A 24,562-nucleotide genomic window follows, 5' to 3' on the forward strand; every position below is an offset into this window, starting at 1 on the left:
CTGAGCCTTGTTGGGATGGAGAGGCGGTGCCATTAGAGGGTGGTAGTGTTGTGTTATAGAAGAAGAGAAGCCCAATACAGGGCAGGACTTGATACATCTTTAAATGGGTGCAACGGGGGGTAGAGGGCTCACCCTCCCTCCATCCCCACCCCACCCCACTTGGCCCTGGACTGGAGCTAGAAATTTGGCACAGCTACCCCTCTGTCGTGAAGGAGAGGCAGCCAGGCCATATTTGAGTGACACTGCGACCCCATGCACCAGGTCACAACATTACTCACTCAAATTTGGCTTAGCTGCCCCATAGATTTGAGGGGTGTTGCAACTCCATGTTCCTCACCCCCACCCCACCTTTACAGTCCTTTGGGCACTCATGGGCACCCCAGTCCCTAGGAAGAAGTGGAGTAGGCAACACTCCTAGTCCCCAGGAGAGGGGAGGATTGGATCCAAGCTTTTGGGGCTTCCTGGGAAGTAGAGATGCAGAAGAAGGATGGGGCCTGGAGCTCCCAAAACCGCCTGGCTCCTGGTGGGGATGGTGCTTTTCAGGGCAGGGAGACCATGGGGCTGGGTGCAGTGGGGAAAGCTCAGAGCTGAGTGTGGGGAAGCTGGAGGGGAGTATGTGTGGAGCTGGGTGCAGGACTGGGTATTGGGGAGCAGCAGGGGGAGTGTGTGGGGCTGGGTGCAGGGAGCTCTGGGCCCCAGCTGTAGGAGAATTCTGGTTACGTTCCTGCCCTCTTCACACGCATCCTGGTGAAATGCAGGGCAAGAGACATGGCCCCATCCTGCCTAGAAACAGCTCCTGTACAGATGGTCAGTTCCTCCCACCTTGCACACCTGAGTGCTGAGAGATAGAGCAAGCCTGTTTCCTGCATGTGTACTAGGCCCAGGTATCCTATGTTCCCTTCCTCCTACCCGTGCAGAGCACCTGCAAAAGGGAAGGGACAGTTTAGCCTGACATTGAAAATGTTTTTTTTTACTCCCAAATCAGTTATTGTCTTAAATAGCTGCCTCCTCCCTCCCGCTTCGCACAGTAGTGAGAAGGGATGTTTGTCTCTCTGAGACATTGTTAGAGGGAAAAAAGTTATTTAATAAAAACCTGCATAATTTACGAATCTGTTTGACTCTAACTATTCCTGTTACAGGTACATGTATTTCACTAATCTGCAGGAAAGGTCACCCAAAATCGAGAGGGCAGCACTGGATGGAACTGAACGGGAGATCCTCTTTTTCAGTGGCTTGAGTAAACCTATTGCCCTGGCCCTTGACAGCCAGCTGAGCAAGTTATTCTGGGCTGATTCAGAGCTCCGGAGAATTGAGAGCAGTGACCTTTCAGGTAAAGTAAAACTTATGTTTAGAAATTTATATGCACTCTTAGTTGCTCAATATTAGTGCTGTTCACTTCAGTTTCTAGTTTCAAGACCTTGGTTAGCTTCTCCCTCAAAGCCAGTTCACAAATAATCACTGCTCTTTTTCATGGACATCACTTTTTTTGAGTACTAGTACCTGTCAGGCAAACCAGGAAGTGTACAGTTGGTGAAAAATCTGTGCTATAGGGTTAAGTCGGCATGCACTGGCCATTTCTGTCCCTGTGGCAACAGAAACTATGTAATACCTGCAATGTCTGTCCTTGTACTTCAGATGCATGTCCGTTCCCCCATCTGCATGCATGTATGAGATATGAGAGTAAGAGTAGAGACTGGTGATGGAAACTAAGTGAACTTGGTAGTAAAGTATTGCATTGATATATGCTCATTAATGATATAATAATGCTTTGGAATTCTGTAGTGCATTCCATCCAAGGACACCAATTTGCTTTCCATCTTCTATTTAAGTTTCATAACATGTCTGTATGATAGGACAAGTGGTATTATTTCAGTTGCAAGTGTATGCAATTTGCCCAATGACACACGGTAAGTTAATGGGAGATCCAGAAAAAGAACTCTTGACTCTTAATCGGGTGTTATAACCAGTAGACCACACTTAGTGCATTAAAACATTGAAATTTTGGTATGATGTATCCTTGGATGACCTTGACCACCACAGATTCAGTATCTGCAGGTTTTAACTGACATCTGAAACTTACTCGTTCCTTATTTCTCCTTTTGCATCTGTTATGTCAATTTTTAGAACACCAAAGTCGAAGGCTGGTGTAAATTATAAACCTACTCTTTTGTTTTTAAATTATCTTACTTTAAAAAAAAAAAAAAAAGCTGTCATCAGATTTTATGTATTATTTATTAAAACCTCACCATTCCTTCCATGAACATGGAGAATTTTTTTTCCAAAACACTCATCTTTAGACATTTGCACTGCAAGATAAGTTACAGCAATTTATCAGTGTAAATCCGATCCGTTCAGACAGATTGCTAGTTAAAGAATGCTGATTAATAGGCCTTTTTTTTAAACTGAGAGCATAATTTTTCTGCATTGTGTTCTTAAAAACTCTCTTGCTTCCTGTGTCTGCAGATGCTGCTACTCTTACAAAGAGAGACCGCATGCTTCATATGTGTGATAGGATAGGAGAGAGGAGAATGCTCCCAACAGATACCTGGGGCCCAGTTGTGTTGTCCTAATAATAGAAATCCCATTGAAGTCAATTGGACTTCTCACATTAGTAAAGGCTTGTCTACACAGGGAAATGGACTGGAATAGTTCCTTATGTGGACACTAGTTTGGACTAAAAGGTCAGTATATTCCAGAATAATTAGTTTATTTTGGACACACACTAATTATTCTGGAATACATTGACTTTTATTCTGGAACGGTGTGTCCACACAGGCAGCTAGTCTGAAATGGCTATTCCAGTCTGTTTCCCCCATGTAGGAGGGAAGTAATGGCAGGAAAAGAAGTCCTGTTAGTCTTGTTTCATTCTTGAGCAAACATGGATTTCTAAGCCTTTAGGATCTTCCTTTATGACAATCCTGGTGGGACTAGTGGACGCTTTGTGAACTTTGTGGTCCTCACTTTAGGATTTCTTATTTATATGAGGGATAAATATCACGGTCTTGGTTTAGTCACAAATAGTAAATTAATCTCAGTCATAAATATGGGTGAAAAACTGAGGTACTTTTAAGAGACTGAGATTTTTAAGCTAAAAGTTTGTGCAATATGTTGAGAAATGTCATGTAGATCCCCCACCTCCTCACTGGATCATAAAAGAACTCTGTCCAAAGAAGTAAAACTTTTTTATTTTTGTAAAGGTTGACAGTAACAGTCACGCTTCCCTTTGTGCGCCTCTCCATCCCCTTCTTGGCATCTCACAGCTAGTGTTCCCGCAACAGATGACTCATACTCATAGACTTTAAGGCCAGAAGGGACCATTGTGGTCATCTAGTTGACCTCTTGCATTACACACACCATAGAACCTCACCCTAGTAATTCCTGCATCAAGCTGGATATGTCCTTCTACAGAATCCATTAACATCTTTCCTAGGGCCAAATTCAACACTGGTGTAGCTCCAGATCAAGAAGTGAAAGCGCTGTCTGTATTTTAAAGCTGCGGGGGGAGGATTCTTAGGTGCTGTGTCAGAACACGTCTACACTACAGGCACTGTAGCAGTATAGCTATGGCACCTTAGCTATGCCAGCATAACCTTACAGTGTAGACATAGACTACAGCGAAAGATGGGGGGTTTCTGTTATTGTAGGAACTCCTACTCCCTGAGCAACGGTAGCTAGGTTGATGGAAGCATTCTTCCATTGATCTAGCTGTGTCTGTGCTGGGGGTTAAGAGTCAACATAGTTGCGGCGCTCAGGGATGTGGATTTTTAACACCACTGTGGACTGTAGGAAAGTCACTCTCTAGGTTTTAAATGTAGACCAGGCCAGAATCTATCAGCTAATCACGATGAGACATCAGGCAAGTTACTTAACCTATCTGTGCCTCACTTTACCCATCTTAAAATGGAGATGATAATTAGTTTAACTTACTGTAAAGCACTGTGACAGCATCTAATGAAAGCCTATAAAAATGCAAAACATATTTATATTAATAAACGTGAAATAATAAAACATTCGGACATTATAATAGATAACTTTTTGGTCCCAAAAGCAAATCTTGGCCACACATTCCTTTTATATGTGGTGGTTCACTGTACTAGTCTTTTTTAAAAATGTCAATTACTTTTTTTGCAAAGCATAGTGTAGTTGAACACATTCACAAGCTATTACCTGCTGTAGGGGTTTTTTGTTTTGTTTTTTAAGTTTGATAGAAATGACCTGAACACCCCAGAAGGTTTGGCAGTGTTTGGATTTGGATCCAAACATTCCAGCTGTGGGTTCTCTATACTTTTAGTTCCTGTGATGAGTGTGTGTGAGTAAAAGTAAGTATAAGTGCAGGGCATAATAAATTCACTAAATCTGTTTACAGGTCACCAAATTCACAGCATAATTGTGTAGTGTAATCTAAGCTTTGGGGTTTTTTTTAAATATAAGTTTCTAGCCCTAGAGTTGTGAAGAAAATAAATGTAAAAAGTCAATGTAAAGTAGCGCAGAGTAAGTTTACAGGCCATCTTCAGCAATAGCTCTGAGACAAGTATGAACTGTGCTCCCTTTCATCTGAATGGAATTTTAACTCTGAAATCTAATAATGACCATTTAAAAGTCAGTGCTGTTAAATAATTGTCACTGTAGCATAAACATTCAGCTAATGTGCTTCTCCTGGTCGCTGCCGAGGGTTGCTAATATAGAGAACTGAGAGGGAGTCTTCACTGGGGAAAAGGGTATATTCCTAATTCAAATTAACTAACACATGGTAACTAACGCAAAGTAAAAACCTAGTGAAGGCAAGGCAATTTATAATTTTCACACTAGTTTGCAGGTTGAGTTAACTCCCCCATAGTCTTCAAGGGTTTACATTTTCCTACTAACTAGTGTGAAAACTACAAAGTGCCTTGTCTTCACTAGGATTTTACATCATATTAGTGATGAATGAACAACTCCCCTTTTTTCCCTGATGAAGACAAGGCCGAAGAGTTCAGGCCCATGCACGAAACTTAAAATTGCTATTGATTCTTTCCAGAAGGGTTAGGGGAAAAAAAGTACTTCCCCTCCTCTTTGCCAAAAGTCTTAATCACCTCATGAGAGCCAAAACCCCAAACTGCCTTATAGCTGAACCACTTGGTAATAGCGACCATAATGTAATTAAATTTAACATCCTTGTGGGGGAGAAAACACCAAAGAAGCCCACCACAGTAGCGTTTAACTTCATAAAGGGGAACTACACAAAAATGAGGACGTTAATTAAATTAGAAGGTATAGTCACAAAAGTGAAATGCTTGCAAGTTGCATGGAAATGTTTTAAAAACACCATAATAGACTCAAATAAAATTAAACATTTTAAAATTAAAAAACATAGTAAGCAGATCAAAAAAATGTTACCATGGCTAAACAACAAAGTAAAAGTAGTGGTTAAAGGCAAAAATGCGTCCTTTAAAAATTGCAAGTTAAATCCTACTGAGGAAAATAGAAATGAGCATAAATTCTGGCAAGGCAAATATAAAAATATAATTAGGCAGGCCAAAAAAGAATTTGAAGAGCAACTACCCAAAGACTCAAACTACCAGCAAAAAAAATTAAGTACATCAGATGCAGGAAGCCTCCCAAACAATCAGTGGGGCCACTGGACAATTGAGGTGCTAAAGGGGTGCTCCAGGAAAATACGGCCATTGCTGAAAAAGCTCAATGAATTCTTTCACATCCTCTGCCGTGAACACTGATGCAGGAAGATTCCCACACCTGAGCCATTCTTGTTAGATGACCAATCTGAGGAACTGTCCCAGATTGAGGTGTCAGTTGAGGAGGTTTTGGAACAAATTGATAAATTTAACAGTAATAATTCACTAGGACCATATGGCATTCACCCAAGAGTTCTGAAGGGGCTCAAATGAGAAGTTGCAGAACTACTAACTGTGGTATGTAACCTATCATTTAAATCAGCTTCTGTACCAGATGACTGGAGGATAGCTAATGTGACACCAAATTTAAAAAAAGGCTCCAGAAGCGATCCTGGCAATTACAGGCTGGTAAGCCTAACTTCAGTACCAGGTAAATTGGTTGAAACTATAGTAAAGAACAGAATTATTAGACACTTAAATGAACACGATTTGTTGGGGGAAGAGTCAGCATGGCTTTTGTAAAGGGAAATCATGCCTCACCAATCTATTAGAATCTTTGAGGGGGTCAAAAAACAAGGGTGATCAAGTGGATATGGTGTACTAGCATTTGACAAGGTCCCTCACCAAAGGTTCTTAAGTAACCTAAGCAGTCATGGGATAAGAGGGAAGGTCCTCTCCTGGATCAGTAACTGGTTAAAAGACAGGAAACAAAGGGTAGGAATAAATGATCAGTTTTCAGAATGGAGAGAGGTAAGTAGCGGTGTCCCCTAGGAATCTGTACTGAGACAAGTGCTGTTCAACATATTCATAAAGGGTCTGGGAAAAGGGGTAAATGGGTGGCAAAATTAGCAGATGATACAAAATTACTGAAGACCGTTAAATCCAAAGCAGATTTACAAAGGGATTTCACAAAACTGGGTCACTGGGCAACAAAATGGTGGATGAACTTCAGTGTTGATAAGTGCTAAGTAATGCACATTGGAAAACCTAATCCCAACAGAACGTTAGGAACATTAGGAAAGAGAGAGATAATAAGACAGAAAATATCATATTGCCTCTATATAAATCCATGGTACGCTCACATCTTGAATATTGTGTGCAGTTCTATTCACCTCATTTCAAAAAATATATATTAGAATTGGAAAAGATACACAGAAGAGCAACAAAAATGGTTGAGTATAGAACAGGTTCTGGATGAGGAGAGATTAAAAAGAATGGTATGTTCAGCATGGAAAAGAGATGACTAAGAGGGGATATGATAGAGGTCTATAAAATCATGACTGGTATGGTGAAAGTGAATAAGGACGAGTTATTTACCCCTTCACGATGCCCAGGAACTGGGGTCCCCTGAAATTAATAGGCAGCAGGTTTAAAACAAACTAACGGAAGTACTTCACACAGTGCACTCCGTACTTAATTTGTAATGAAAGAGGTGCCAGGGCTCAAGCAATTTTTTTACTTTCATAACTGATGCGACAAGCCCAGAGATGCTGGGGCTATGAACCACCAAGCCTAGAGATGCCTGGGCTCAGCCCGGGCAAGCCCTGGCACAAAACTATAATGAGGTTATTAAAAAATTAGATAAGTTAATGGAGGACAGATCCATCAATGGCTATTAGCTAAGAATGTAAGGGATGCGATCCCATGCTCTGGGTGTCCCTAGCCTCTGATTGCCAGAAGCTGGGAGTAGACAATGGGATGGATAACTCAGTGATTACTGGTTCAGTTCATTCACTCTGAAGCATCTGACATTGGCCACTGTCGGAAAACAGCATGCTGGGCTAGATTGACCATTGGTCTGGCCCTGTATAGCCGTTCTTATGCCTTATACCCTTCCAGCAGTTGGAACATCTAGCTGCTTCTAGAATGCAGTTGTGAGTTATCAGTACAGTACAATTTGCAGTACAAAATGAAAAAATTGAGTCAGCGTAAAGCTGAATTTAATATCAAAGTAACACAAGTGGTACTGTGCTCACTATACTACTCACTGTAATATAAAATTAAAAACACCTTCCATTTTTTTGCATTTCCCTGAAGCTACCTTGGAGCTTCCACTCCCCGCGCTGGTGTACTGTGTATATTGGGGATCTGGCTGCAGAATTTAAATCCAGACAACTACTGAGGACATATGACTGTGTGCGTGCGTGTGTAATATGCTTATTGACATCTATGTAAAATGTGTTCATGATGATATCTTGGTCTCTTCCAATTGTTAAACCACAACCTCCTTTCCAAAGGGGCAAATCGAATAGTTTTAGAAGACTCCAATATCTTGCAACCCGTTGGGCTGACAGTATTTGAAAACTGGCTGTACTGGATTGACAAGCAACAACAAATGATTGAAAAAATCGACATGACTGGTCGAGAAGGACGTACGAAAGTCCAGGCTCGTATTGCACAGCTCAGCGACATACATGCAGTTAAAGAACTAAACATCCAGGAATACAGTAAGTACCATCCCCATTAGCAAGAAGCAATTGGGGGTGTGGGGTTGGGGTGGGAAGTGGCGCAACAGGGGATTATTAATGGCATAGGGAAACATTTCTTCCGATGTCACTGATTTAAATCCACCCCAGATCAGTAGTGGCCAAAAGGCTGATAAGGGGCCTGTGTGGAGTTTTCCCAGTACAACTCCCAGTGGACAGGAGACCATCACAAAAACCACTATCACATTTTGTCACAGAGGATGTCTCTACACTGGCGCTGGAAGGTGTGATTCCCAGCTTGAGGAGACATACCTACTTTAGCTCTGATTGAGCTGGCACACTAAAGAGAAGGGAAGCCATGGTGGTGCGAGCATCTGGAGGGGCTAGCTGCCTTGAGTTCTGATCCTGATCAGAATGATATAGTGCAGGTCTCCTTGAGGTAGAAATTACACCTTTCAGCTCCAGTGTAGACATATCCTAATGGGCAACCTTATAGGTAGTCCTATGACAGACACTAAGGATTGAGTGGATATAGAGACTAAAATACCATCTTAGTCCTAGAGGAGGTTCCTTTGGATCAGGGTTGTGGCACATTCATGGGGTGAAGTAGTTAAGCTTAGCTTGCCACATGCTTTGTCTGTTTAGAGGACTTCAGCCCTTTTCACCAGGAGTAAATACACTCAAATAGTTTTTAAACTTTTTTTTTCAAGAGCACAAACTTTTTCCTAACTTGAAATGAATGGGGGGTTGGCTGGGGATGGGTGCAGCCAAGTGGAGCCACAGCCATCATAGAGGAAGCAATCACGTTAACATAAGTATGATGTGTGCTTTGAACTGGAGAATTTTTTTAGGAAACTGTCTGGGGATATTAATTAAAGCAGACGACTACTAGCTTTGTTTGCCATTAATCACAGTAAATCTGTCAAGAATTTCAAGAAGAAACAGGGCATCCTTATTAAACATTAAAATGAAAAGACATATTTATCTAGATCATATTCATTTGAGTTTTGGAGGCAGTGCAAATACTTCAGACTTCGTAAATCAGAAAAGTTTGCTTTTTTTTTATTGGCTTAGAGAGAGCGAGTGAGTGCAGTATTAAATTTTAGGCACTTTTGTTGTATTCTTCCAGAACTAATTCCACCTTTCCCAAGAAACAAACCTTTAGGTTTTGTTTCCTGTTTTTAAAAGGTTGCACTGCGTGATTTTTTTTTATGATGCTTCAGATCACAAATAATTATAAATGTCTGTGAAGGAAAAAAGATACTCTGGAGCTGCTTGTCCTGAAGGTTTTCCATTTGGGAAGGGAGAAAGGGAGGCAGGCCATTGTCATAATGAGCTCCATGCAGGTGAACCTCCTGTGTCCATGAGGAGCCCCACTGCAGGGGATCTACCCCATCTGAGCTCATTATGGGATCAGGGCCTGAAAAAGTAAATCTGGATTATTTTTTACCCAAGATTTACTAATTAATTTCTTCTCTCTAAATAATCTCAACCAGACATGTGGGTTTGGGGTTATATTGCATAAAGATTTTGTTTATAAATTGCAGGACAGCATCCTTGTTCTCAAGATAATGGCGGGTGTTCGCACATTTGTATTGTGAAGGGTGACGGTACAACCCGGTGTTCTTGTCCAGTGCACCTTGTTCTGCTTCAGGATGAACTATCCTGTGGAGGTAAGTCCTTCCAGTTGTCTGCATTTCCTTAGTTGAACCCCTAACATATGGTTAGGATGGCCTTCATGTTAGCCACATGCTTCAATCTGGGAGAAGTTCTGGAGGGGGAAAGGTAAGTGCCATGAGGGGATGAGCTTTCCTGCATAAGATGTCTTGAACAATGCTTTTCCACACCGAGTATCTGGATACCATTTTGGTCTCTTCAATAGCTCCACAACTAACCTGTCCCAGTGAGTGGTATTAATTAACTCTGAGGCAATAAGGCTTTTCAAGATACAGATTTCCATTGTCCTTAGTAACTAAAAGGACACTGAGTTATTTCAGGTTTGTTTTTTTTATTCAGTGGTTTGTAATACCATCTGAGAAAGCTGAGCTGTTTCCCCCTCCCTACCTTTGTTAGTATGACATTTTCTATTTGACACACAGGTGGCTTTGAAAACAGCTGAAATTAATCGAGCTGGTTTTGTTTAACCTGCTACTTTAAAGCACACTACAACACTTTTGTGTGGCTTCCCCAGGACCACCAGTGCTAAACACATAGCTCTTGGCGAGAGGTATTTTTAAGTTAGCTGCTGCTAAAGAGGGAGCACAGAGCACTGTTTTTGTGAACCGTGCCTAAGTGGCTTGGAAAAATAAAAATCATTGTGGGTACAGTAAGACTCAAAGCCCTGATTAACATTTGGTAGAAAAAATTGTCGTAACTACCTCAGGCAGGTTCAGTTTAGGGGCTCATAATTCTGCAATAAGTATCAACAGGAAGTACAAATGAGTTTTTAGTCTACTCATTGGCACCACCCTAGAGGTGGGTAATTAGCACCCTTGGGGGTATTCTCAGCAGAGGCCAAGGACTGACTAACCCATGGGGCTTGGAGGTGGCTCTTCTAGATGAGAATTTAGGCAGAGTACTGTGAGGGGAACTGGAACCTCTTTTGCCTTCGTTGTACCTGATCTGTGGCTAAACAGAGGACTTTAGTCTCTAGGGTGCTGATTTGTCAACTTCTTGCCTCTGCTAAATTCACACACACTCACACACACTCACACACACACTCACACACACACTCACACACACACACACTCTCTCTCTCTCTCTCTCTCTCTCTCTCTCAAAACAAGAGGTGGAGGATCAACAATTCTTGCACTGGTTTCAGAGTAACAGCCGTGTTAGTCTGTATTCGTAAAAAGAAAAGGAGTACTTGTGGCACCTTAGAGACTAACCAGTTTATTTGAGCATGAGCTTTCGTGAGCTATAGCTCACTTCATCGGATGCAATTCTTGCACTGAATTTTTAAAATAGCAAATTGTTTCCCCAAATTGTTGTCGATTGTTCTGATTCTGGGGTCTTCTGCTTTGTGTACCATCTATCCTTCCTTCTTCCTCTTCATTTCCATCTTCAAAGTCATCCCATGCACACCACTCCAAACTGCAGCTGGAGGCGGAGGGGGAGAGTCATAGAGCAATGGAAGATGCTGCCCCTCTGGCCAGGCCCTGCTGGTTCAAGGAGGGAGGTAGAGGAGAGCTCAGGAGCTTCATTCTCTTTCTGTTGACATTTTGAGTGGATTTGTTGAGCAATTCTGTAGCCAGCCAGGCGACATGTGGTCACACAGTGGAAAAAGAACTAACATAATCCAGATATTTTCTGAGTGCAAATTTAATGTTAGGCCAAAAAAGGGCCTCTTCGTTTAAAAAAAAAAAAAAAAATGCACGCTTACTACATAAGATTAACAGTTACTGTAGTAAATGTTAAATAACTGCTAACAGCTGTGTGGAGATAGCAGGAGTTGACTTGATGGAGCAATTTTTTTGTCTTTTTAAAACAAGTTTGGCTGAACACAGTTATAGAGGGCACATAACTAGACATTGAGTCACAGCACATCCATCTGCAGCACATTATATCCTTTTAATGTTTTCTATACAATTATTGTTGAACATTAAAAAGAAAGCGAGCCATTTTTTGTGCACACAGTGGGATTGCGGGAAAGGGGGAAAAGAGGAAGAGAAACACACTCTGTGTGTTGACTTCAAGTGAAAACCTTTGAAGACTTAATGAAGTACAAGGGAAGGGTATACTGTGCTGGTGGAGAATTGTCCTTTGAATTTTGCGTGCATATGTTTCTTCGTCCTCTCTTTGTGCCAGATTGTATACTCCAGTTACATGAGCCTGCACTCTGGCATATGAAGCTCAGAGCTGCACCAATCACTGAGGGGAAAAAATACCTTGCATGGGGTATGTTTGTCAAAGAGTTGGGTTCTCCCACCTCTCTCCTTTAAGATGTGCTGCTTGTAGACATGGATTATTGATGTGTTCCTTTGGGTTTGTTTTTGTTTCCTTTTTTTAAAAGAACCCCCAACATGCTCCCCTCAGCAATTCACCTGTTTCACGGGGGAGATTGACTGCATCCCAGTGGCCTGGCGCTGTGATGGATTCACTGAATGCGAAGACCATAGTGATGAAAAGAACTGCCCTGTCTGTTCAGACTCCCAGTTCCAGTGTGAAAGCGGACAGTGCATAGACAGCATTTTCCGGTGCAATGGAGAGGCAAATTGCCAGGACAACTCAGATGAAAAGAACTGTGAAGGTATAGTGGATGCTTGAGAGTTAAGCACCTAAATACCTTTAAAATCTGGTCCCTGGTTGATAGAGCACTAGATTAGGAGCCAGCAGATCTTGATGTGATTCCCAGCTCCGTCACTTGTTTGCTGTGTGAGCTTTGGCAAGTGTCTGTGTCTCAGTTTCCCCAACTGTATAATGGGGATAATGAAACTGACCTCCTTTGTAAAGCACTTTGAGGTCTACTGATGCCATTTAAGAATGAGATGATATTTTATTTCAAGCTCTAAAAATCTCAAAGCATTGGACTTAGTTTTGTGTTTAATTGTATGCTGAGAGAGCTGTTTGAATGCTTCTTATTGACTAATGGAAACTGTGGGAAAATGAGATTACTATTAATTTATTATATAATATCTGAATACAATGGAATTTAAAGTGGGTGTGAGTGTGGATGGGTGAGAATGCAGATGGATTAGAGAGTTTTGGCGATGTCCTCCAACTGCAAACTCCAACAAAAGGCAGCATGCAAAGAAGTGGGGATTGGTCCTGCTTTGAGCAGGGGGTTGGACTAGATGACCTCCTGAGGTCCCTTCCAACCCTGATATTCTATGATTCTAAGTGATACTAGTGTTCCAAATGTGAACAGCCTCCGATTTTTGTAGTTTTAGAGGGTTTTTTGTAAATTAAATGAATTTTCATGTTGGTTGGAAGTTGCTTGGAGTCTGAAGTCCTGTGTCAGTAAAACAAGTGTAACACACGCAAGTTGTCCTCCTCCATCTGACTGCCCTGACAGTATGTTTCAGCCTCGGCCTGGAGGGGCTGCTTCTGAGTGTGAGGGGATAGCCATTTTCGCACATCCATTCAATCAGTTTCCTCTTCTGAGGCCTTAAAAACTTCTGAATCTGAAGGGACTGCTTTAAAGTCAGTTGCTAGGACGAGGGCTGAGAATGCAGGCCCCAAGCCAGTCTTCAGTTGGGAATGATTTAGGAAACTAATGATCTCAGCCAGATTTCAACAAGCTGACTGGTTTGGAATGAAAGTCTCCCTATCCACTTCCAGTCCTGCCACGCCATCCAGTCTTTCACATCATTAGATTCTGATTCTGTTGATAACTTGTCTCTAGGATGAGAAACTTCTGGCTGCAAAGTTTCAGGTGGTTTAAAAAACATCATACTGGTGTTGTCCTGTCTGATTAGTGTGAGAAAGAAAGCTCACCAGTTACTAATGAAAATAAGAATAGTATTTCCGATATGTCAATATTCAGGGAAGCTGTACCTGTATTTCCCCTCAGTGGTTCAACAAGGGCATCCAACTCCTAGCTTCCAGCTCCCTAGATGTTGCCTTCCTGGGCAGAGACCCACGTCTTACTCCATTCTGCCTGGCATGTTTCCAGGCTGCACAGTTCCCTACCTTCACTGTATCATTTCCAGCAAGGATAATGTCATTTCCAGCAAGGACAATCTGCTTGCTTCCTCTTCAGAGACAGATAGCAGAGTGATTGCTACAGATTTAAGTGATCACACAGCTGTTTCTAAGCAAGCCTGCTTTATTCTTAAGGTAAAAAGTGTTACAGAGAAATCATATTAAAAACAATAAAAGAGCCTGCAAACCTTCTAATAAGCTTACCAGGCATCACCCCACCCTAGGGGTTACCTTGTGGTTACAAGTTCATCAGAGCTTCATTTCAGAACAACCACACAGGTTTCTGAGGCCTCGGTAGGCCAAGGCCTTCCAATCCTCCAGTGAGGATTGGGGCCCCTCTGTGAACCAGTGTTCCTGTCCATTTGCTGGATCAGGAAGAAGACCCCTGAGTCAGCCTAAACTCAGTTTTTTTTATCCAAAAGTCTTTTCTTTGTCTGTTGGTCTCTGGAGAGTCTAGTATGAACTGGTATATGCATATCTCCGCAACGGCTTTCAAAGCTGATAAGAGGATGTTCACTAGCATTCCCCCCTCCCTACTAGAAAAGATACATTCAGTTCTACAATAGCACATACATCATTGCATTTTTAATACAATGTACCCCAAAGATACTAACTCTAATTCAATAAGGTTTAACTTTATTGAATTAAGTTTATCTTAATTCTATCAGGTTTGTTCGGGATATGACAAGATATTGTCACTCTGTCACACCCTAGTCTTACAATTCCTTGCACACTTATTGATATTTACATAATCACTGTACAGTGATTTTACAACCATACAGTATATGAAACGTTGTACTTTGATCAGTTGACAGCCATTATTACCTAGAGTGCAGGTATTTGGATAATTATTGTTCAGTTTAGTTTTCTCCAGAACCACACAATGACTATACATATCTTTCTACTGTGTTAGTCTGCCATAATGCTGTACCTTAAACTGGTTCCTACACCCTGAATTTTCAAGCTGATTGCTAGCCACAAAACCTCTGGTTCAACTTCTCGCTCATCTCAGCTAAAGAAAAAGCTCCCAAACTTACATGAAACAGAGCAAAATATAACAAAAGCAAAGAATATGATGATATCAAGCGCAGCAAACCTGTTTGTAAATTAAACCCTTTTAACTCCTTTCCCTCACTGGAGGGCCCTTCTTCCCAGACTAATGGTCACATATGCATGTTTACACTCTGAATTGGGAGAGTTCTAGCCCCCTCCTCTGTCTTCCACTTCAGGTTTAAAATGTAAATGTCAACAAAAATATTTTGTCCAATGGTCTAGAAATTTGCTGACCTAGAGGGAGGGAAAGGCAGGGCTGGGGAAAGAGGGAGGAGGAGGAAGGGTCTGATGAGAGTGTTGGAAGGAATTTGTAACCTCTTTGAAAACAAATAACTTTATCTTTTAGCAGCTTGACAAGTTTTTATAACTTAATTCTTTTCTCTCATTCAAAATTCAAATATTTAATGGATAACGTTAATAGTAATTATAACTTGTGTGCTTCCTGTTAATTTTATCCTGGGTTTATTTCCTATAAACACTGTGGCCTTCTGCCTCTGAGTTCATTCAGCCCAGGATACTATATTTATTACCCTGCAAATAGGAAACAACATTCTCAGGTTATCACTGTATTACCCTCCTACTGAACCTGATCACCTGTCTTTGTTTTCTTGAGTATGTGACATTGAACATTTCTGGACATTTTACCCCCCCTCCAGTGCTTTGTTTAACCGATCAGTTCCGCTGCGCCAGTGGCCAGTGCATTGGGAAAAACAAGAAATGTGATCACAACTTGGACTGCAGTGACAGCTCCGATGAGCAAGGATGCTGTAAGTGTAAAATCTGGGATCAGAGACATGGTTGCAGCAAGTGAAGATGATTGTTTACCTCCTCAGTGAGTTAGGATTCGCTCTCACAACCCAATGTTAAAGCCACATGCATTAATTTTAAGGTGGGTGTTCCTGCCTCACCTGCTGCCCAATAATTAATGCCTGGGGATCATGGGAAGAGCTAATTGACATGTAGCTCTTTTTGGAATTAAAATATATTATTCTGATAATGTGTCTCAGATTCAAAACAGTTAAATTCTGCCCCTTATATTTTAAAAAAAAAATTAAAAATTTGGAACTCTTGCTTAATAATATGTTTGTATGCATGGATGGAAGCATTCTTCTGTGGTATAAGAATCTCTTCAAAATGTCCTGAGGCTGTTGTAACCATTCTGCTGTGCTTCATGGTTCTCTCAGCCATAGAATTCACAAGTGGTACTTTAAGAACCTTAGGAGTGCTCCTGTCTCTGCACATAGAAATATGCTAAAAAGTTTCCTTTGTGCCTAAAGCCTATGTAATTCTCTTCTTGGTTTATAGTTGCAGATTATGGTTTATGGAATATAATATCCTTTGGGCGTGCCTGCCTTGAAATCCTCCAGGGCCCTAGAAAAAAAGCTACACGCCAAACAGAATAGATTTCAGCCTTAAAGTTCACTGGCATCATTGTTACATTATTAGAAATATTAAATGGGAAATCTCCTCACCTATTGTAACCAATTGATGTACTGCACATAACAGACACAATTAATGAATAAAAACACACAAATGTAAACCCAGAATGACCCCTAATTCTTTAGCTCCTAAATCTACTTCAGAGATAAATGAGATCTCCCTTTGTTGGCAGTAATAGTAGGTGCCTTATCCTCCCTGTGGGCCAGATGCCAGAAGGCACGATCACAAACGTGCACATACAGCATGTTACACTGACCTGAGCCCATTTCCTATCTTCTCTATTCTTTGTAATGAGGGAGGAGGGAAGTTAGGTCAATGTATTCACTGGGATAAGTTTGTAGCAAGTTCTGTTCTGCTTCCAATGTGGACAGAATCTAATGAATCTACAGAGATGAAAAAATATGGGAGCCAAAGAGATTGGCTAAAGGGTTGGTGCAGACTTCAGGGAACAAGGATATATGGATTGAAGAGTAGCCACTTAGATACCATGGAGATGGGTGTGATATAAGACACTGAATAGAATAGGTAAATGCTTTGATACCTGCTTGTCTTCACAGATTCTCAAGGCTTAGTCAGGTTGTTGTCCATTGTCCTGAGAAATATCACTGCTTACGGTCCAGTACCTTCAGGAATGGCATCCCTGTCTGACTGCTGATGGGCTTGTAATAACAATTCAGGGTGGCACTGCCTTGCAGAGATGATACTTCTAGGACAGATGATCAGGTGTAGCTGTTACCATCAATGGGAAGTGCACATGGGGCAGGTTAGGTGTCTTTGGAAATGCCACAAGACACAGCTGATCATTGCTTCCATGGTTCTCCTATTTAGCGTCAGTGAATGCTGGGTCATGAAGCAGAGGAATGGGAGTTAATGGTATTAATTAGAACACTGAATTTTGCCCTAGGTTCATATGCTACTTAGGTCAAATGTGAAAAGTAGCTGTCTTTAATTGCAGGTAAAAATGTCATCCTAGTGCCTAGTGGGCGTTTGTTCACGCTGCATGTTTAATTAGAAGGCTGTTGTAAGTGGCTTGGAAGCTCAGTAGCATAGACTTCCAGTTTTTGTTTTGGGGAGAGTGGCATGAATGTTAATCTTAGCATGTCTGAAGTGGTTGGACCTAACAAAGTAAGTTACAGAATCTGATTTCCCTCTCCTCATTTAGACACAACAGAGGAGCCAGCACCACAAGCCAACAATACCATAGGCTCGATCATTGGAGTGATCCTCACTGTTTTTGTGGTTGGAGCAATGTACTTTATCTGCCAGAGGGTGCTGTGCCCACGCATGAAGGGGGATGGGGAAACAATGACTAATGACTATGTGGTGCACGGACCAGCCTCCGTACCACTTGGTTATGTGCCTCACCCAAGCTCTCTGTCAGGGTCTCTCCCAGGTAAGTAACAAGATGTCTAAGCATTTTAAAACTACACTGGTTTCCTTATCCTGCCTCTTAATGGCACTATGTAGTTATAATGCACGCTCCTGCGCATTCTCACCAGCAAAGTAGGTGTTTGTACCAGTTACATAATTCTGGGCACCTGCCCCTCGGAAGACAGGATTTAACCCTCTAAATTGTATTACTCAGTTGTTTGATTTCTAACAGAGTCATCCACAAGAAGCAGAACTACCAGTAACTGTATATACCCATACCTGGGGATCACTTCTTTTACTACTGAAATTCATCCTCTTCTGGGGCCAGTGTAATGGCACCAACAATTCTACACAGCAGTGTAGGCTCAGGAAATAGAATTAAATCAACAGGAATTTAGATGGAATATGGTCACTCATGTTGATTGGGAATTGCCCTGTCTCAGGGACAAATGTCCTGTATTGTGTGCTTAAGGAGAGTTCTACGGGATCTTTAATGACCAGGAGTAATTATGGCCTCATTTCTGTAAACCCTTTTCAACAGCATTATGCAAACAGCAGCCATATGTTGTAACCTTATCTATCCGATGAGATACGAAACTAAGGCTGGTCACAAAAGTGCATTTAATCTTAATTAATGTGCATGACTCCTGTATCTGTTTCTTTATAAATAATGAGCTGTCATTAGTCAGTGCCAAGTCTTTTTAATAAAATCCATACTCTTGCTGCTTTATTTTGATCCAACTGGAGCAAAAGAGGTGCCTGTAAATGCTTTTTGCAAACCTGTTATGGCGTTATATCAATGCATCAGCCCCTTTTGCCTTCCTGTGATGAGTTGCTTTTCATAAGAGGGAGCTTTGAGCAGAATTTTCGCTGTAGTCCGGAATGCATTCACATGCATCTTACCCTTCTGCCAGGCCTCCCTCCTAGTCTCCTTTCACTTTGTTGCAAAAACTCACTATGTGGAAAAGAAAGAAAGAACAAAACCTCTTTCCTCTCGCACGCATGAGACAGGCAAAATCAGTTTAATGTTTTATTCTTGAGTATAGAGAGAGTGCTGAAGTGCCTTCTCTCTTAAGCCTTTCAAAGCCATTCAAGTGAAAGGAATCCGTTTCTCTTTGCACAAGCTTTCATGCAGCCCCGTGCCAGGTTCCTGAGTTCAGTGGCTAGAATGTTAAGCCAACATGTTTATCCCCTGAGTAACTTCATTTTGCTTTTCCTTCAAGGAGACTAGGATTGTTTAATGCAGACAGCTTTATTTTATTTTTATTTTTTTTTGAGTCATGTGTTTATAGTGCCTGTATCCTTTAGAGAGATTTTAGCTTTAACCCCATCCCTTCTTCAGTTTTGCTTTAAAGATTTTAATACTGATGTACATACTGTCTGTCGTCTTCTTCAGGAATGTCTCGTGGTAAATCTGTGATCAGCTCCCTCAGCATTATGGCCGGAAGTAGCGGCCCTCCCTACGACAGAGCCCATGTCACAGGGGCATCCTCCAGTAGTTCTTCGAGCACCAAGGGCACTTACTTCCCTCCAGTAAGTCGCACTTCCATGCGTGGGTATCCTTCAGTCCAGTAGCAGCACGCATGTCTGGGGTTAGCTGTTTGGCAAGGGTTTTGTTTTGGATTTCTAGTTTAACAAATCTGGTTGGTTGGTTGAATATGGAGCGGGTGAACTGGAAGGAAATATGTGTGTACAGCATGCCCTCTTCCAAAGCTGCAGAGGAATGTCTTGCTAAACTAAAAAAGTTAGTAGATTTAGTGCTGGTGAAAGGTGTTGGACTGATTGACCTAGAGACTGTAAAAGCCCTAAACTATAGAACAGATACAGCACAGGCAGAAAAAACTTCTCCCCTTTGACGCCACTGCGGCACCTCCAACTTGGCATGGAGGGATCCTCGCTAAAGGGGAGTCTACTATCCACAGTCCTTGCAGGAGAACCAGTTGCAATGGTGGCTTTCATGCTGTTAACGTAGCGCCTAGGAGCTGCAGTCATGGACCAGGACCCCATTGTGTTAGAACACAGAACAGAAAGACAGTTCATGCCCGAAAGACTTTACAGTCTAGATCTTAAGTAACCTTGTCCTCCAGTAGCAACTGATACTACCAACTACTTCATATATAACGCACAAAACAGCCCATCAGGTGATGATAAATGGAATTGTTATCCAATGTGGGCTGAATTTAAACTGCTGACCATGATGTCGGAGGCCTCATAACGTACTCCCCCTAGGATATTTATTTCACTACAGTTGAAATATCCTCTTTCCTCTAAGAGTCAGAATCCATTCAGCCATATAAAGAACAAGGGGCAGCAAAATAACAATACTGGAAACAGCGAGCTGGTTGTGGCAGTCATCCGTCAGTTTGCCTAGGATAGCGGTATATCTGATGACAATCTAGTCTTGAATTGCCTGGTTTGGGTTTACTTTTCAGCATTAAGTGCTTCAAAATAGCAACAGTAGTCAGCTGCTTAGCAGGCAAGCTTAGTGATAGCCTAGATGGAAATGGATACAAGCGAGGTTTGCAGGATGTTGAGATTATAGAGAGGAATTTACGCTGGGAAGGGGCCATGGCTTTGTCTAGGTGCAGTGCTGAGCTTTGCCTTAACAAGAAGGAAATGCATGAACTACACACGAGTGTTTTCTTTAATATTGGGTAGGAATAGCATCATGGCTGTATTTAATTTTTTCTTCCTCTTTAAGTTTTTTGTGGCTGTTTAAAAAGATGCCTCTTTATTTTTTTTTTAGATTTTGAACCCTCCGCCATCACCAGCTACTGAACGCTCACATTACACCATGGAATTTGGTTATTCTTCAAACAGTCCTTCCACTCATAGATCCTACAGGTAATTTTTTAGTACAGTAGCCTCAATTGGAATCAAAGCCTCATTGTAGTAAGCGCTGTACAAACGTAGAATAAAAGACAGTCCTTGCCCTAAAGAGTTTACAGTCTAAGGCCCTGATCCTGCAAACAGTTATACAGATGCTTAATTTTAATCACAGGCATAGTCCCACTCTCTCTCTGTCTCGCACATGCCATCTGCAGAGCAACATGCTATAGATGCAGTGGTAGATCCATAAGCCATTTCAACCTCCCCTCCCCCATGATATTATGGATATCATCCAGTTTACCTTTGAATCCATATTTGGGGGGCTGCGCTATGATGCGATCGATAGTTTGGATGTTCTTGGCACAGTCGCGTGACAGGGAGTCTTTGTTAATCTAGTAGCCACGTCTCCTATGGGTGGTTCGGATGCAGTTAAGTGTGGTCCAAAGTTTGCATGGCGGGTCAAAACTAAGAGGGCGGCTTGTTGGGTCAGTATGAATGTGTTTGTTTGGAACGGTAGATAAGGTCCAGATACTTTGCCATTCCCTGGCTAGATCCAGAGACATGAGGTGGTCATGTGTGGTCCACAGTGGTTTTCGCGATTTCAGTTGATGTTAGGATATGTTATCCATAACCTGCTAGATGGGAAGTTCTGGGTAATCTTTGGTGCATCTAAGTTCTCGTGCCGTGGCTCTATCTCAACTGGTAGCTGGAAGTTCCATGTTTGCTAATACAGAAAGTCACAGCAGAGGCTTTAGAAAATGACCTTGGCTTCTCTCCACACTTGGGGGATTTCACCAGTCACCAGGATGTTGGTGAAAAGCTGCATCATCCATTTCCATGCCAGTGGATCCACGTTATATAAAAACTCAGGATAGATACGATCTTTTCCTGCTGCTTTTCCCAGTTTCATGGCTGCATTGGCGGTATCGATCTCCTTACTTCTGAATGGTCCAGACCATTGGGACAGTGCAGCACCTGTGAACGTCATCAGCTGTTGCTCGACTTGTCAGCGCTACTGTCTGTTCGGTGGCTGTTTTGAAGTCCACAAACATTTAGCAGCGATGGCATTGGCTTTCACCTGTGGCCTAATAGCATGCGTTGGATTTGCAGCCCCCAAATATTCCAGGCATTTCTGCTCCAGCATGTGAAGTTTAGACCTTCTATGCATTCAAGCCACCATTTCTGCCTTGCTGCATCCCGTGACACCAGGAGGGCGTTTCCAGTTTTTAGGTCTTTACGCTCATCATATTTGTGGAGGAGCTTGTGGCTCTTTGCAGTCCAGCTGGGAGTATACCTGTGTCCCCAGAGAATGTTCTTCATGGCAGAGATTAGGAGTGCAGTAAAATGGTCAAAAGGGGGAATGCGGGAGATGGTGTTTTCCACAATCATAGTGAAAGTGGCCCAGTCTGCTTTTTTAAAATTCCAGCCTGGCGCTAGTTTTGGGTAGAGAACTGGGATTTGAATTCCATTATGGGTCTGTCCTGAGTGTTCAGGAAGTCATTGAGGATGATCCATGGCATATAGGTGTTGGTGTGCCCTGTATCCTCTTTAGAGATGAACGTCAGGTCAGGGCAATATCCTCTGCCCCATCTTGCAGAGTGGAAAGTGACCTCCTGTTTTGCATCAAAAAGGAGGCGTATATCATTTGCTGTAGTCCAGTGTGTCAGTTCTTCGCCTGGAAGATTGTTTCCAGCATAGCCTCATTGTGTATAGTGACTTAAAGCTGCCCACAAATAAGCAAGGTCCTGCACCTTCTGCAGAGCTGGTTGAGGCCATGGTGTACCAGGTGGTTTATATACATTGATGATGGTTAGCTTGCCGATGCGCACAGAGATGGTGGTAGTTTGTGCAATGTAGGAGGTAGAACCACATATTTGTTGATCTCCAGCTTGATATAAATTGCCAGCCCCCATTTTGGGTGGTAATTGCTGGCTATGAGTTTATAGCCATGGATTTTGTAGCAACGGGTCTTTTTTTCATTTGCAACATGGGTGAGAACATCGATGTTGGTCATCTTCACCATTTTCTCCAGGAGGTCGTACTTGGACTGTGAGAGGCCTTCAGCATTCAGTTGGCAGATTTTTACCCCAGGTCCGATCTGCCTGGTATGTTGGCCCTGAAAAAGTAGTCCCACTGAAGCATGTGCATAAGTGTCTGAAGGATTGGGGCCAAAAATTTAAGACAAAATGCAACAAGTATGTTAGCAGCGTTCCTCTCAAATGTGTATCATTGAGGGACATCACTCAGTTTTTGTCCAAAACTTATTTAAGTTTTGCATAAGCTTGGTGTCCCATTACTTTTATTACTGAAAATCATTTACACCAGAAAGATAGTGAGAGAGCCATTCACTCTAGAAGAGCATGTCTTATGCTATTTTAAGTTTCCTGCATGAATAATTTGTTTGGCACACAATATATCATTTGGGCCTTGCCATCTTGAGAAAGATGACAAGCAAATCCTAGGAAAGGAAGAAGAGAGACTAATGTTGCATAGATACCGTGGATACATAGCCTAGCTTGTGCACAACATAATTATTTCTGATTCCACAATGAGGTGTTTCTGATTTTTTTTTTTTAATATGTATTTATATTTAAATTTTTAAATCCTTTTTTAACCCTCTTCCTATTTGTTTTTTGTTGTTTTGGGTTGGGGGGAGGCTAAAGGGGGGTTTCACTGTTAAACTTTTACATATTTCCTTTTTTCTCCCTTTTTAAACTATGGCCTATTTCACTGTTGTTGTTTATAGACTTGTAAGCTTTTGCCCATTGTTTTTATTTAATGTAATGTTAATGCACACCCTCTCCTTCCCCCGAAGATGGATGTTTAGTCTCTTTGCTGTCATGATTTTATGTTTTAATGTATTTGGGTTTTTACCACAAATGAAAGAAAAGGAGCACCTTTCCAAGTCTATAGGCCGTGCCCCCCTACACTACCCCACCCCACCCACCCCAGACACACAAGCAGCACTGGTTGACTACCAGAGGGAGTTGTGTATCTCTGTCAAAAATAAGTTCTCTGTAATGGGCTTGTGGATAATGAAATTATTGGGGCTCAAAAATCATGTATTCTCCTTTAACAGAAGATATGGCCAGTGTTCTGCAGAAGGTCAGACTCGTGGTCCCTTCTGGCCTTATGAAAACTCTATAAAAGGGACTGGCAACTTAGAAAGCAAACCAACATCAAAGCTTGGCACCAGCTTCGATAATTCTGATCACTGTTAGCTGATGTGACATTTGAATCTCATTAATGATACTGAGCATGTGGTTCTGGGTTTGATGTTTCTAGAACTTTCTCTCCCAGTCAAAAATATATCCTATTGCTGCTTCTGATCATCTTGTCTTTCCTCACATTCTGACAATTATGACACTCGAGCAGTGGTTTTCAACCCAGGGGTATGTACCACTGGGGGTACACAGAGATCTTCCAGGGGGTACATCAGCTCCTCTAGATATTTGCCTAGTTTACAGTAGGCTACATAAAATGCACTAGCGAAATCAGTACGAACTAAAATTTCATACAGACAAAATGAGAAATGAAGCAATTTTTCAGTAGTATTGTGCTGTCACACTTTTGTATTTTTATGTCTGTTTTTAAGTGAGGTGAAACTTGGGAGTACGCAAGACCAATCAGACTCCTGAAAGGGGTACAGTCATCTGGAAAGGTTGAGAACCACTGACCTAGAGAAATTGGCCATCTTGATTTTGGGGCAGAGGTGCTGACAATAGAGGCTGCTACAGCCTCAGTGTCTTGGGCAATAGAAGTCGCTCTCCTCTATATGTGCAACTTGATTTTTTTCTTGCACCCACTTCAGAACTTCTTTCTGATAGCAGCACATGGGAACTGCAGCTACATTAGCTGCTCAGGGAGATGATTCTCCTGGCTGCAGTAAAACAGTCACATGAGCTAGCTTCTCTGTCTGTGGGCTCTGATCCAGTGCTGAATTAATCAACAGAGGATACTGGAAATAGAACATCTACTCCACATGCTCTGGTTTCCCCCAGCCTCTAAAACCCCCCAAATCCCACCCCTTTTGTACCTGTTTGACCAGGGTTGAGGCTTTGTGATGTCTAGACCAAGCTGATGGCTAATTAGTGGAGCTGGGCAACATATTTTGACTGAGCAAAAATTTGAAATTTTTTGCTGAGAAATGCAGACTCAGGTCAACTGAAACATTTAATGAATTGATGC

General features: G+C 41.9%; 1 protein-coding gene across 3 annotated transcripts in view; it reads left to right on the forward strand.

Annotated features, from left to right (window-relative positions):
- Positions 1 to 24,562, forward strand: part of LRP6 (LDL receptor related protein 6) — a 196,133-nt gene that overhangs the window by 164,869 nt on the left and 6,702 nt on the right. For all 3 annotated transcript variants that reach the window (XM_037914179.2, XM_037914184.2, XM_043533900.1), the window contains 8 exons: positions 1,140 to 1,330; positions 7,850 to 8,059; positions 9,586 to 9,711; positions 12,051 to 12,287; positions 15,391 to 15,501; positions 17,337 to 17,567; positions 18,942 to 19,078; positions 20,292 to 20,389. In XM_037914179.2, the coding sequence (XP_037770107.1) occupies positions 1,140 to 1,330; positions 7,850 to 8,059; positions 9,586 to 9,711; positions 12,051 to 12,287; positions 15,391 to 15,501; positions 17,337 to 17,567; positions 18,942 to 19,078; positions 20,292 to 20,389 (1,341 nt within the window). The remainder of the gene's footprint in view (positions 1 to 1,139; positions 1,331 to 7,849; positions 8,060 to 9,585; positions 9,712 to 12,050; positions 12,288 to 15,390; positions 15,502 to 17,336; positions 17,568 to 18,941; positions 19,079 to 20,291; positions 20,390 to 24,562) is intronic.

The sequence above is a fragment of the Chelonia mydas genome, chromosome 1 (assembly GCF_015237465.2).
Source record: "Chelonia mydas isolate rCheMyd1 chromosome 1, rCheMyd1.pri.v2, whole genome shotgun sequence".
NCBI classification, from domain to species: Eukaryota; Metazoa; Chordata; order Testudines; family Cheloniidae; genus Chelonia; species Chelonia mydas.